The 15,375-nt window shown below is 44.2% G+C and overlaps 1 protein-coding gene across 1 annotated transcript in view; it reads right to left on the bottom strand.

Annotated features, from left to right (window-relative positions):
• Positions 1–15,375, bottom strand: part of CA10 (carbonic anhydrase 10) — a 498,325-nt gene that overhangs the window by 404,921 nt on the left and 78,029 nt on the right. Inside the window, exon 2 of the mRNA XM_082706802.1 lies at positions 9,458–9,532. Coding sequence (XP_082562928.1) covers positions 9,458–9,532 — 75 coding nt within the window. The remainder of the gene's footprint in view (positions 1–9,457; positions 9,533–15,375) is intronic.

Here is a 15,375-nt window from a genome sequence, read left to right as displayed (position 1 = left end):
TGAGGCCATACAAGAGATGTCATACAAGAGATGCTTGCAAGAAGCCAGAGGATAGAAAGGCCAAGGAGAGAGGGGCAAGGGGAAATGGCTGGAAGAGCAGTTTGGGGTGGCATCGGGCTGTTGTCCACAGGGAGACTCTCCATGCTGGGCCCCTCCACCCCCCACTTCACCGCTTCTTTCCTGTTTCCACAAAGGGGAACAATTCCACCCTCCAGCAAGTTGCCCAACCCAGACGCCTGGGAGTCTTACACAGAATCCTTCCCTCTCCTTTATACTTGACATTTGTTCTAATTCTGAGAGCCCTGGCTGAGAAATTTGAGTGCTGGTGTGGGGGAGGCTAGCATTGGTTATCACCTGAGCCGAGTCTTCAGGGAAAGGCAACAAAAACAATATCTAATCAAAAAAATATTATTTATCACCTCTCAATCGGAAGATTTATTCTAGAACAGTGTCTACTTCATCTTCAGATGGCATCGATTTAGAATGAGCAGTCTTTTCATTTTAAAGATTTTATTTATTGGGGCACCTGGGTGGTTCAGTTGATTAAGTGTCTACTTTCAGCTCAGGTCATGATCTCCTGGGATTGAGCCCCTGTTTCAGGCTCCCTGCTCAGCAGGGAGTCTGCTTCTCCTTCTCCCTTTGATCCTCCCCCTGCTCATGCTCTCTCTCAAATAAATAAAATCTTTTTTTTTTTAAGTGTTATTTATTTATTTATTTTGCGGGGAAGAGGGGCTAAGAGAGAGAGAATCCCAAGTAGGTTCCCCGCTGAGTGCAAAGCTCTATGCAGGCCTTGATCCCAGGACCCTGAGATCAAGACCTGAGCCGAAACCAAGAGTTTGGACACTTAACTGACTGAGCCACCCAGGCATCCCCATTTTAGTACCCTTTTACCATTTCCTATATATGAATGAAGGAGGTGCATAGCTTAGTACACAAGAGAACACCCACACTATTTACCACACAGAGAATGAAGGCCAGTGGTATCCCACATTCCAAGATGGTCTCCAATGTTCTCACCTTCTGGCATACACACCCTCCCTGATTATGAATCAGATTTGTGTGTAGGATAGAATTTCACTCCTGTAATTAGGTCACGTGGTATGTGAGAGAGGAAGGGATTTTGCAGATCTGAATGAGGTCGTCCGTCAGCTGACTTGGAGTTAATCACGGGGAGATTATCCTGGATAGGCCTAACTTTTAAAAGAGAGTCCAAAAGCTCTCGGAAGAGAAGAGAAAGATTCAAAGGGAGACACTTTCCTCTTGGCCTTGAAATAGTAAGTCGTGTTGTGAACTTGAAGAAGGGACAGCCTATAGGAGCTGAGGGCCTCAGTCCTGTAACTGCGAAGAACTGAATTCTGTCCAGGAGCTGGGTGAGGTTGGCCCTGGAGGAGAGGCAAAGAGACGGACCCCTTTTGCAGCCTTACAAGACCCTGAGAAGAGGACCCAGCTAAGCCGTACCCGAACTCCCAACCCAAAGAAACTGTAAGACAGGAAAGGTGTGTCTACTGAAGGCCCTAGTTGTATGGTAATTTGTTACAAAACAATAGAAAACAAATATTGGGGGCGCCTGGGTGGCTCAGTTGGTTAAGCGACTGCCTTCAGCTCAGGTCAGGATCCCAGGGTCCTGGGATCGAGCCCCACATCAGGCTCCCTGCTCCTTGGAGAGTCCGCTTCTTCCTCTGACTTTCTCCTCTCTCATGCTCTCTCTCATGGTCTCTCTCTCAAATAAATAAATAAAATCTTTTTTAAAAAAAGAAAACAAAACAAAACAAATATTGGCACCATCTACTAGAGGGAAGAATGCAGGGAATGCATGACCCCAGGCAGGTCTTCCTACATCACCCACCACCCCCACCATCTGCCTGCTTCCCTGCCCAGGAGGACTTCAGGGAGAAAAGAGAGCTCGCATTCCTTACCAATGTCTAAGAGGAGCTTGTCTTAAGTAGGGAAAATTTTAGACAACGCAGGTAATTAGGTATCTGTGCTAAACCACAGGTGGTTGCCCATAGACAGAATTACTGCACCTTCTAACAATCTTGAGGTTTTAAACCTGCATCTTCTAACAATCTTGAGGTTTTAAACCTGCATCTTCTAACAATCTTGAGGTTTTAAACCTACCCAGCAAGGCAGGCGTGGGAATTTGGGAGCTGGAAGACGTGACTGTCCCACATAGACCACTTCTGGATTTTGAAGAATGTACCAGAGCAAGGTACAGTGGGCCAAAGCAGCCTCCTAAGCCCCGCCTGATCAGAAACGAAGCTTCAAGTTTCTCTATTGATCATTCAGACAGTTAGAAACTCACTCTCATGATTCCTGGGTGCCTCTCCAGATCTCGGAGGAAGAGTGAATTCCTTTTGGCTTCTTACTGTCCTCCTGTTGTTCCTGGGATCCTCACGTAGAGGACTTGGAATTGTGGCCCAAGCACATGGAGGCTCCCGACTGCCTCCAGTCTCAAACCACTCTGCTTCTGATACTCTACGTTCTGGCCACAGTGACGTTTATTCCATTTCTTACGCTGTCATGCCCATGCATGCCTCTGAGCCTTTACGCAGGTGCACTCCTCTGCTGGGAACACACTTCGAAGCCTACTGTACACACTGTTGCTCCCCAAACCCTTCTATATTCCTAAGTGATGAGAGGCCCGGGAGCACCTCTTGTTGTAATGAGGCCACTCAAAGGGGGCTCCGGAATGGCCTCTAGATGGGAGCTGGTCGACAGAAAGACCGGGCCATGGAGAGAAGCTTGGAAATTTCAGCTCCCCTCACTCCCCCCAATTTCCCCAGAATGAGAAGGGGGGGCTACAAAGAGAGTGAGTAACTGATCACACCCATGTGAGGAAGTCCCCTATGAAGAGTCTACTAGAGGGGGAGTCTGGAAAGCTTCCTCATTGGTGAACCCACACTCATGTACCAGGAGGAGGGTACAGCCCAGCTCCATGGGGACAGGAGCTCCGCACCCCATGTATTTCTTCATTTGGCTGTTCATCTGGATCCTTTATCATATTCTTTAGTAAACTGGTAAACTTAAGTATTTCCCTGAGTTCTGAGAACCACGCTAGCAAATTAATCAAATCAGAAGAAGAGGGTATGGGAACCTCTGATTTGTAGCTAAGTCAGGTCGAAGTCATGGGTAACCTGGAGACCTACTGGGTGTGATTAGCATCTGAAATGAGCGGGAGGATGGCTGTCTCATGGGACTGAACCCTTAACCTGTGGGATCGGACGTGCCCTCCAGGTAGAAAGTGTTAGAATTCAGTTGAATTGAAAGACACTCAGATGGTGTCGTGGAGAATTACCCGCTGTGTGAGCAGAGCTCACCCATTTGGGGACCAGAAGTGTCAGAAGTGAAACTTACTGTGGGAGGAGCAAAGGAGACACAGGTAGGACATGAGAGGTTTTTCCTCCCTACTTGGAGCCCTACTTCCGGTGGTGGTGCTGGGTTTCTTTTGATGCTGATGCTTGTGATGATTCACACCTGGCTTCAAGGAGCAACAATTCCTCTGTTCCAAATGTGGAACCACTGCTGTATGCAAGGTTCGTGCTATGTCCTGGAGGGGTAGGGGTAAAGGGAGACAAGGCGCCTGCCCCTCGAGGCTAGACCCTCCTCAGAGTCCCTGCTGCTCCTGTCTTAGCTCACATCTCCTTCATCCTGAATCTTGCATTAGCCTTCATCCCTCCCTTGGCACTCCAGTGCATCCAGGGTAAAATCTAAATTGGCGGTTGGTATGGCCTTTGATGCCGGAACTCCTGCTGCCCTCCTCAGCCCTAAGTCCCCCGAGTTCTCCTTGTACAGTGAGCCTCTCTCTTCCCGGCCTCCAGGCCTTTGCCCATCTCCCTCCCCTTTCTGAAGCATCATTTCTTCCCTTTCTGCCATAGCACAATCACACATGGTACCCTTGGGGACCCAGCTGAGGCATTGCATTGGCAGGGAAGCCCTCCATGCTCTCTCTGTAAGCAAGAGGCTTTCATTAAAGTTAAACTGTCCCTGTTCCCCTTTCCCCAGGGGATTCACTTAAAACATGTCCTGGAGGGGCGGCTGGGTGGCTCAGTGGATTAAGCTGCTGCCTTCGGCTCAGGTCATGATCTCGGGGTCCTGGGATCGAGTCCCGCATCGGGCTCTCTGCTCGGCAGGGAGTCTGCTTCTCTCTCTCTCTGCCTGCCTCTCTACTTGTGATTTCTGTCAAATAAATAAATAAAATCTTTAAAAAAAAAAAAAAAAAAAACATGTCCTGGAAGCCAGCTCCAGGTAACAAAGCCCAGGAAAGTCCACACGGAGCATGGAGCCTGATGCGGGGCTCGATCTCATGACACGGAGACCAAGACCTAAACTGAAACTAAGAGTTAGCAGCTTAACCAACGGTGCCATCCAGGTGCCCCCTTTGTGTCATTACCCACCAAGGACGAAGCAGAAGGGAAGCATCGGGAGAGAGCCCGCTGGATGAGTGAGTTTAAGAAGTCAGATTCAGCACCCGGAGAGCAAGCCTGAGGACGTGATGACGGAAGAGAGATTCTCCACCTGCTCTAGGGTTTCATAAAGTTCTAAAAACATATACCCCAAGTGTCATGATTTAAAGCTTTCAAACAGAAGCAAGTCCCTCGACTCTGATGTCCTGGTCTGAAAAGAGAGAAAGTCCCCATTCCAAACACAGCCAGCCACGTGAAGCAGGTGTTGGGGCTGGGAGGCCCCTTTTTACTTTGAGCGACTGTCTCTCCCACAAGACTGAAAGAAGTCAGAGGCCATCTCTTTTGTATTTTATTTTTTTTTAAAGATTTTATTTATTTATTTGACAGAGAGATATCACAAGCAGATGAAGAGGCAGGCAGAGAGAGAGAGAGGGAAGCAGGCTCCCTGCTGAGCAGAGATCCCGATGCGGGACTCGATCCCAGGACCCTGAGATCATGACCTGAGCCGAAGGCAGAGGCCTAACCCACTGAGCCACCCAGGAGCCCCCATCTCTTTTTTAAAACCCCAGCTCCTAGCATAGAGCCTCCTCTGTAGAGAATGACGATTCCCCTACTGTTTTGGATAAATGGAATGTGAAAAGACGGTATTTGGCACAAATTTTTCCGAAATGTGTTAAATGTGTATATTTATGCTAAATGATAAATGTGTTATCTACATGTGTGAAAGAGAGATCTACTTTAAATGTCACTAAACAAACCCTATGCTGAATCCTTCAATAACATGATGAACCCAGCTTTGGGGTTTGGTCTTTAGGTTTGTTTTTTGCAGTTTTTGTGTGTTTTTTGTTTTTGCTTTTGTTTTTGTTTTCCCCCCTCACTATCTTAGTACGGGTGTCTGCCATCTCTTACCTGAATGATTTAAAAAAGAAAAAGAAAGAAAAAAAAGCTCCTTATGAATCCTTGTGCCTCTAATATTCTTTTTTTAATATTTTATTTATTTATTTGACAAAGAGAGAGAGCAGCAGAGGGAGAAGCAGACTCCCTGCTGAGCAGGGACATTGATGCAGGGCTCCAGCCCAGGATTCTGGGATCATGACCTGAGCCAAAGATAGATGTCTAACAGACTGAGCCACCCAGGCACCTCTCTAATACTCTTATCAAAAGGCACTACATCAGGGTGCCTGGGTGGCTCAGTGGCTTAAAGCCTCTGCCTTCAGCTCAGGTCATGATCCCAGGGTCCTTGGATCAAGCCCCACATTGGGCTCTCTGCTCAGCAGGGAGCCTGCTTCCCCACCTCTCTCTGCCTGCCTCTCTGCCTACTTGTGATCTCTGTTTGTCAAGTAAATAAAGTCTTAAAAAAAAAAAAAAGTCACTACATCTCCATTACTATAGCCAGAGCTGACTTTTTATTTTTTTATTACTTTTTAAGATTTTATTTATTTGACAGAGATCACAAGTAGACAGAGTGATAGGCAGAGAGAGAGAGGAGAGAGGGGGAAGCAGGACCCCGAGATCATGACCCAAGCTGAAGACAAAGGCTTAACCCACTGAGCCACCCAGGTGCTCCCAGAGCTGACTTTTTAAAATACGCGTTTGATTATGTCTCTCCAGAGCTTAGCGAGGTCTTATAATTCCTCCATTCTCAAAGGGAAAGTAAGTTCTTGAACACAAAACATAAAGACTCTCCTGGCCTGGCCCCTGCGGACATGCTGGCCTCCTCATGCATGACCCCATGGTGTGCCCTGCTCTGTAGACACTCTCCACACCCACCGTGCATTTGCACCCCACTCCACCAGTGCTGCTCCTTCCGATACTGTCCACCTTCTCCTCCTTCTCCACTGAGAACCCTGAATCTGGGAGAATGCTTTGTTTGGGCTGTAAGGACCAGAAAGCCTAACCCAAAAAACCTCCAACAGTAGGAGCTCAGTTGTCTCACTTAAGAAAATGAGGCCATTCCATGGTTAATTTAATGCTAAGGAAGCTGCACAAGAACTACATTCATTCCAAGTTTCATCTTCCTCTTTAGATGGTAGGCTCACCCTTGAATCGGAACCGTGAATCAGTCACCTCTTGATATCAGCAGCCCCAAGCATGGTGCTTCCCAAGGGGTAGGGGAGGGGAGACAACTCTACAGGTGCTTTGAACTGACCAAAGAGGGTTATTCTGCTACTAAATCAACCTTGTGCTTGCCATGGCTAGAGAAATCCTCTATTTCTAGGCACCACGAGTTTTGTGAAATCACAGATTCACAACTGTTATGCCAACTTTTTCCTAGATACTCTTGCATAGAACTTATGAGGCAATAAAACTTGCTCAAATAATCTGGTCATACAAAGTCCTCTTCTTTGTCACACATCCATCACATGAAGAAAGTCCTGGTGGCAAAGCTAAGAGCACTCTTGACCTTATAATCTGCAATGAGAATAAGAGATAAAGGGTCCACAGTTCGCCCTGAGCACCAACTCAGATAAAGGAGGTCATTTGGAATGTGTCAGAGGCTAGAGCCTCAGGTCCAATTACTTAATTCAAAAATTCTCGTGACTCCTTTTTTTTTTTTTTTTTAAGATTATTTATTTATTTATTTGACAGAGAGAAAGATCACAAGTAGGCAGAGAGGCAGGCAGAGAGAGAGGGGGAAGCAGGCTCCCTGCTGAGCAGAGAGCCCGATGTGGGGCTGGATCCCAGGACCCTGAGATCATGACCTGAGCCGAAAGCAGAGGCTTAACCCACTGAGCCACCCAGGCGCCCCTCATGACTCCTCTCTTAACAGAGTAGAGTAACCCAAAGCTTAAGAAGTGAAACCATCAGATACCAGGCTTCTTTCCAAGGAGGCCAAAGGGCCTTTGGGACCATTAAAGGCAGAGGATGATAAAGTCACTTCTCAGTTGGCCACTGCCTAGAAGCCAACTGAGCTCACCAACCCAAGGAACAATTACTACGCATTTTCCATGTTCCGCGCATCATGAGAGACCCTCACTTACATTATTAGGTTTCCAGTTAATAGCTCTCTGCCTTTGCCCAAGCAGAAAAGTAGCAAACACCCAATTGTACGGCTATTCATAAAATAATAAAAGTAATACTCAGAACGACGGACTTATACTCACACCATGGGTCAGACATGACCATAAGCACCTTATCTTGGGTTATATAATTTAATCCTCACAAAACCTCATAAGGCTGACTGGGTTCTTATCTCTATTTAAAAAGATGAATAACTGAGAGGTGGTAGGTAATTTGCAGACAGAACTACCAGGAGGAAGCCATAGGACCCCCACTCAGCGCCCGGTGTGTCCGACGCGAGAGTCCACACTGCCCGTTTTATACATACTATCTCCCATGAAGCTGGGAATGAGGGAAAGTTCAGCTTTTTTTAAATCAACACATAAAAGGAAAAACAAAACTTTTCCTGCGGCTGTCTCAGAAGCTACAACCAAATCAAAAGTGGGCTTTGGACACGCGTAGAGAAGGGATGTGCCAACGGAGGGAAAACATCAAAAATAAAATGTGGGGCAGGAAAGCAACACTTTGCAGGGTTTATTCAGTATTATCCACGAGCACTTCAGTCACTACAGAGGATCATCTTAGTTTGGAAAACTCATGATAACCTGGAGGGAATGCGCTTTGTGGTTCTAATTCCATAACTGCAACGCATATATGTGTGAATGCGGTTTCTGGGACATCTTGAACATGAGAAGTGGATTCCTCAGGAAAACAATGAGCATGCCATCCACTGGCAAGGGATGTCCCCAGCTGTTAAGGATAAAATGCCATGTATCTAGATCAGGCCACATGAATATAGCTTGTGACAATCAAGTTGTTACAAGGTTATTATTAGAAACCTGATCATTTCTGGGTGAACTAATCAAGACCAGTATCTATGCCCCCTAGGCATAAATGTACCAGAGTAAATTTGTACAGCTAATAATCTTAATTTATGAGGCTCTTCACCAGTCGGCTGGCTTTTTTGTGGGTTGCCCACCACACCTTCACCAAGATGCTCTCCTCCTATCAGAAAGCCCGAAGAGCATGGGTTACTGTCCTACAGTTCAGCTGAGAAAGTGATGCTCAGAGGGATTTAGTAATTTACTGTGCTCTGCACAGCTGACATTAGGAACTCCATAGAAGAACCAGAACATAACAGCAGCCAAGGCTGAACCAGGCTGAGCTGGGTTGAGCTGGGAACGTGGCTCTTCCCACCCTCCACCAAATACAAGGATCTCCACCAACTCGGGAAGCTCTCCGTGCTTAGCCCCTAAGTGAGGACTCCATACCGACTCCTCCCATGTGCTGCATTTCTTCCCATCCCACATCTAGGCAGTTAAAAATACTTTGAAATATCTCACCCGCCTTTCCATCCATCCTTCTCCTTAACATTCTTGGTTTTTTTTCTCTTGCCTCTCTCCCCCACTAAAGTCTGATACAGCAGAAGGGGGAGGGCTGTGATTAAGGTCAGAGTGGTGGGGGGGCCACAAGGACCCTCCAGGCTTCCTTCGACCCTAAAACCATTGTATGTTTCTGGCTCTAATTTGCCTTCAGTTCTCTCCCCCACCCCCATGGTGACAGCACTCACTCCAGTCGTTATTTTTAGCCCATGCTTGGCCCAATCTGCTAAGGTCTGACCACAGATGCTACTCAAGTGACATCAGTGACAGCATGCATCCCAGCAAGCCTCACTGTCATGGTCAGCCTTTCCAGACTTCCTGTTTCATTAATGTTAAAAAAAAAAAAAAAAGGCTCCTTCTTACTTAATGAAATTCCAACAGAGCTTCAACCCTTAGTTCTCCACAGCCCTCCTGCTGGCAGAGCCCCCGGTAGAGGGAAAGGCCTTGGGATGTAGGCTCCCATGGAGCAAGGGGGTCTTGATGAAATTGCCACTCTAGAACAAACTGGCCCTTGATGGAAAAGCCTTATACCCGCCATGTACAAGAGACACAGCTGCTCCTTGCAATGCCTTCCTTGCCCTGCAGCAAAGGCAAAACTCTGGAAATAATATTATATTTCATTCAAATTCCTTCCTTAAAAAAATAAAAGAATATGAATAAATGTGTATTTACCTGGAACAAAGCTTCCCTGGACCACCTCCTTGTACGCCCACCAGCCTTCATGGATTTTTGGTGAATTCTGTTGAGCTGTATAGGGAAAAAAAGGGGGAGAGACACTGAGAGGCTAGCCAAGGATCCCTGTGTCCTGGCTGTGGAAGAAGAGTGAATATACATACAATAATCTTCTTCTACCCACAAGTTATCCTACAAAATGCAGCAGCCACCCTCCCTCTCCTTTTTTTTTTTTTTTTCCCAAATAGATTATTAACCTGTAAATATCTTGTCTTCGCGTTTTTATAAAAAAGCACTCAGGAGATTTCTATTGAAGGGAAATAGACAGTAATTATGTATTTAAGTCTATTTCAATTCCCCTGTCACTTGTCTCTACCTCCGACTCATCTCTTTTCTACACCTACCCAAGCCCATGAGCGCGCACACACACGTGTACACACACACGCGCACACACACACCCTCCACTGGGATCGAGGAGAGGAGGCTGGTCTCACGACAAGCCAGACAAGGGGTGCAGAAGCCCTTTGGGAATGGAGAGGCGGTAGGGCATTTGCTAAAAGGACGAGGCTAGAAGAGGGAAGAGCTTTCCTCAGGCCCCTGGAAAATGCAAATGGGAATATGAATCATCATGGTGAGAGTTTTTGCCATCACAGGGAGAAAAAGGGGAAAGCCCAAGAAATTGGAACATACATAGCACAGGGATCTAGGAGCTCCTGCATTTGGGACCTCAGGATGATCTCTGACCTGGATGACAGCTGGTGGGCGATCAGGGTGATTCTATTACATGTGGGTATCTGCCCCACAGTGCTGGAGGCAGATACATTTGTGTGGACACTTCCACTACTGAACCACATCCACATGTCACCTGTCAGCCCCACTGGAAGAAAACAAGGTAACTTCCACCATATTTGTGATTCAGCGGGGATATATATAGCTAATGTTAAACATTGCTTTGCATTGCATTTCTTTAAATCTTGTTTTTTGTTTTTTGTTTTTTGTTTTTTTTCAGTTTCCTTCAGACGCATCATTCTCAGTGAGAGAACATGGTCCAAAACAATGCGTTTGAAAGCACAACTTTGCATAGAGAGAGGATTTACCAAATTCCTTTAGCTTCCATGAGTTTCCATCGCTTAGCTCCAAGAGTCTCCCATGGTAGAGGGAAGATATTTTTCTGCCTGGGACATTAAGGCCACCGAGGCTAGCAGTTTTGTGATGAAGAACGGTTTATGACACAGGATGAGTGAAAGAAACCCATTTCTTCTGGAGAGGGCAGTGGGGTTTGAGGTATTCAGACACAAAGAGAAGAGGGAAAAAGACCCTACTCAAGGTTCTGGAAAGGTATCCTGCTCCAAGTTGCCCAGGGCAAGACTAGGGCTTGGGATGCATCAAAGGACAATGGGTTACCCAGGATCCTATTTCCATGTGGAATGGATAGAGCTCCCACAGCCCTTGAGGACAATCCTAAAGGCAGCTGAGTGGAAGGCCAGTGATCTGTTCTGGGGCAGCAGGCAAAGGGAGAAGTGGCCTCAAAGCAGAGGCTGAGAGATTCCAAGTATTTGTGGCACTAGGGAAAGACAAGGAGATTTGAAATCAGCTAAGAATTCTTTATACCAGACTGACTTAAGAAACCAGATCAAAAGTTATATGGTTGGAAAGTTTACCAAGTAGGCGGACAGTGGACATTTCTCTGGTTCAGAGCAATTCTGATGCTTCCTCTGAGCCTTAATATTGCATAATCCACCCCCCCTTCCTTCCCAGATCACTGGATGGTCATCATAGGAGAAATAGGGGAATGCCAAAGGTTTAGAAATCTGTGAGATCAGATTCACCTAATGCACTCACACCCAGTGGCCCATTTAAAAAAAAAAAAATTATTTATTTATTTTAGACAGGGGGGGGGGAGAGGCAGAGGGGGAGAGAGAATGTCAAGCCAACTCTGTGCTTAGCGTGGAGCCCGACATGAGGCTCAATCCCAGGACCGTGAAATCATGATGTGAGCTCAAACCAAGAGTTGGGCGCTTAACTGAATGAACCAGCAGGCACCCCTACAGTGACCCATTTTTGAAACAAATATTTTGTAATGCCACCTTGATAATTAAATAAAACCCATAGGCAGTAGACCCCACAAAACAAACAAACAAACAAAAACCACTCTGATATTTCACTAAACTTTAGCCTAACTCTGCTGTATATGAAGCATGTCCCAAGTCTGGAAGAGATATACTTATCTGAAAGCCCAAAAGTATTGAACTGCAGACACCACCTAACAGCTTTGCAATAGAGATAAGCCAGGATTGTTTTTCCTTATCAAAGATGGAAATCTCTGAGTTTTATCAAAACTCACCAAATTTTACCCAATCAGGATTGTTGACTCTCTTGAACAATTTAAACCATAAATATGACCGTCTTTCTTTATTCTCAGAGGTAGTTGTTGGGAAAGCCACACTCACTTTTTTTCTAATTTTATCTTGCTTAAATTCAATTAATTAACATATAGGTACTATTAGTTTCAGAGGTAGAGTTCAGTGATTCATCAGTCTTTTATAATACCCAGTGCTTCTTATATAACGATCCATCTTTACTGCCCATCACCCACTCACCCCATCCACACCACCCCCCCAGCAATCCTGTTTGTTTCCTATCATTAAAGTCTCCTATGGTTTGTCTTCCTCAATTATTTTGTCTTATTTTATTTTTCCCTCCCTTCCCCTATGATCATCTGTTTTGTTCCTTAAATTCCACAGATGAGTGAGATCATATGATAAGTGGCTTCTTTGATTGATTTATTTCATTTAGCATAATACCCTATAGTTCCATCCACGTCATTATAAATGGTAAGGTCTCTTTTTTGATGGCTGAGTATTATTCCATTGTATAAACATACCACGTCTTCTTTATCCATTGATCTTTCGATGGACATTTAGGCTCCTTCCATAGTTTGGCTACTGTGGATATTGCTGCTATAAATATTGGGGTGTGGGTGCCCCTTCAGATCACTATGTTTGTATGCTTTGGGTAAATACCCAGTAGTGCAATTCCTGGGTCATAGGATAGCTCTATTTTTAAATTTTTGAGGAACCTCCATACTGTTTTCCAGAGTGGCTGCACCACATTGCATTCCCACCAGCAATGTAAGAGGGTGCCCCTTTCTCTACATCCTCACCAATATTTGTTGTTCTCTGACTTATTAATTTTAGACATCTGACTGGTGTGAAGTGGCATCTCATTGCACAAAAAACTGTAAAATACTTAGGAATAAACCCAACCAAAGAGGTAAAGGATCTGTACTCTGGAAACTATAGAACACTTATGAAAGAAATTGAGGAAGACACAAAGAAATGGAAAAACGTTCCATGCTCATGGATTGGAAGAACAAATATTGCTAAAATGTCTATACTACCCAGGGCAATATACATACTCAGTGCAATCCCTATCAAAACACCACCAAAATTTTTCAAAGAGCTGGAACAAATATTTCTAAAATTTGTATGAAACCAGAAAAGACCTAGAATAGCCAAGAGAATGTTGAAAAAGAGAACCAAGATGGTGGCATCACAATTCCCGACTTCAAGCTCTATTACAAAGCTGTCATCATCAAGACAGTATGGTCTTGGCCAAAAAACAGACACATAGATCAATGGAACAGAATAGAAAGCCCAGAAATGGACCCTGAACTCTTTGACAAAGGAGGAAAGAATGTCCAATGGAAAAAAAGACAGTTTGTTCAACAAATGGTCTTGGAGAAACTGGACAGCCACATTCAGAAAAACAAAACTGAACCATTTTCATACACCATACACAAAGATGAACTCAAAATGGATGTAAGATCTAAATGTGATATAGGAATCCATCAAAATCCTAGAGGAGAACATAGTCAGCCATCTCTGTGACCCTGGCTGCAGCAACTTCTTGCTAGACACATCTCCAAAAGCAAGAAAAACAAAAGCAAAAATGAACTATTGGGACTTCATCAAAATAAAAAGCTTTTGAACAGCAAAGGAAACAGTCAACAAAACCAAAAAACAACCGACAAAATGGGAGAAGATATTTGCAAATGTCTTATCAGATAAAGGGCTAGTATCCAAAGTCTATAAAGAACTTACCAAACTCAACACCCAAAAAGAAGTAATCCAGTGAAGAAATGGGCAGAACACATGAACAGACATTTCTCCAAAGAAGACATCCAAATGGCCAACAGACACATGAAAAAGTGTTCCACATCACTCGATATCAGGGAAATACAAATCAAAACCACAATGAGAAGCCACACTCTGGTGTATATCTTATCATAACAAGTGAGGATCTTCACAGCACTCAAAAATTTGTTTTAAATATTTTTACCAAGTTGTTTTACAAAAATATTTGTTGATAGTAATTACACAGATCCATTTCAAACAATTAACACAGTACTTTATCTATAAAGTAAAGAAGAAATAAGAGAAAGGTAACTCATAATAATACATATTTCAGTGTGTTTGCTTGAGCCTGATGCCTTCGAACAGAGATTGGCAAATTATCATCCACTAGTCAAAAATGGCCCACTGACTCTTTCTGTACCATTCAAAAGCTAAGAAGGCTTTGCATTTCCAAGTAGTCAAAAACAAATAATAAAAAAAAGTATCTTGTGACATGTAAAAATTATATTTAAATGGAAATTTCAATTGTCTATAAAGTTTTATTGAAACACAACCATGTCCACTTCTTTACATATTGCCTATGGCTTCTTTCTCACTACAACGGCAGAGTTGAATAATTGTGACAGAGACAAACTGGCCTGCCAAACTTAAAACATTTCCTATGTGGCTCTCCAAAAAAAAAAAAATTTGCGACTGTTAATTTACACATTTAGTTTCAAAAAACAATCAACAGACTGTAATGCTTTAGCTGTAATATAAAGGATAAATGCATAATTTGTAATAAAATACATTTCAATTTGTAAATATTTGGTTGATATACCAGAAGAATGAAGAAGTTGAATATAAATTGAAACAGGTACCAATAATACAGTTGGGGGCGTGCCTGGGTGGCTCAGTCAATTGAGCATCCAACTCCTGATTTGAACTCAAGTCATGATCTCTGGGTCCTGGGCTTGGGCCAGTGTTGGGCTTTGCGCTCAGTGGGGACTCTGATTGAAATTCTCTCCCTTTCCCTTTCCCCTTTCCAGCCCCCCACCTCTCTCTCACTCTTGCTCTCAAATAAATAAATAAACCTTAAAAAATAATAACATTGTTGTACTCTATTGGAGAGGCCACAGTTCACAAGTGGCTTTGCTCTCAGTGGTGGGGTTTTCCAAAATACAGAACAGCTCCTGACAAAGTTCAGAACAAAATAAAGTACCATCTTCCCTTGATATACACAGTATTTGCATTGCTGGAGAAGGGGATATACTGAAAGTAACTGGATAATTACAAAGTAAGGGATACTTTGTGTTCATATGCAACAGGGAGTTTATATGCTCAGATAAATAAAATTTTACACTCACTTGAATGTTGACTGGGACATGGGACAATGTATCACTTCGAAACTGTCAAATATAGTGCAGAGCATGTTCTTAGCCTGCCCTGACCCAGTTGGTGCTAAATGCAGTATCTTTCATTCAAACAATGTCACACGGATGCCTGAGTGGCTCAGTTGGTTAAGCATCTGCCTTTGGTTCAAGTCATGATCCCAGGGTCCTGGGATCGAGCCCCTCATCAGGTTCCCTGATTGGTGGGGAGTCTGCTTCTCTCTCCCCTGCTCTTCTCTCTCTCTCTCCCTCTCTCAAATAAATAAATACAATCTTTAAAAAATTAGAATAAAACAATCTCATGCTGCCCTTCTTGTCAACCACTGACCTAATGGGATTATTTATGGCACCATTTATCTATGATAAATGAGGATAAAGCATCATGTTGAACACTAATCAGAGGATAAGGCAC

This window comes from Mustela nivalis (assembly GCF_964662115.1).
Source record: "Mustela nivalis genome assembly, chromosome: 17".
Classification (NCBI taxonomy): Eukaryota; Metazoa; Chordata; class Mammalia; order Carnivora; family Mustelidae; genus Mustela; species Mustela nivalis.
This window is presented reverse-complemented; position numbering and strand designations above follow the sequence as displayed.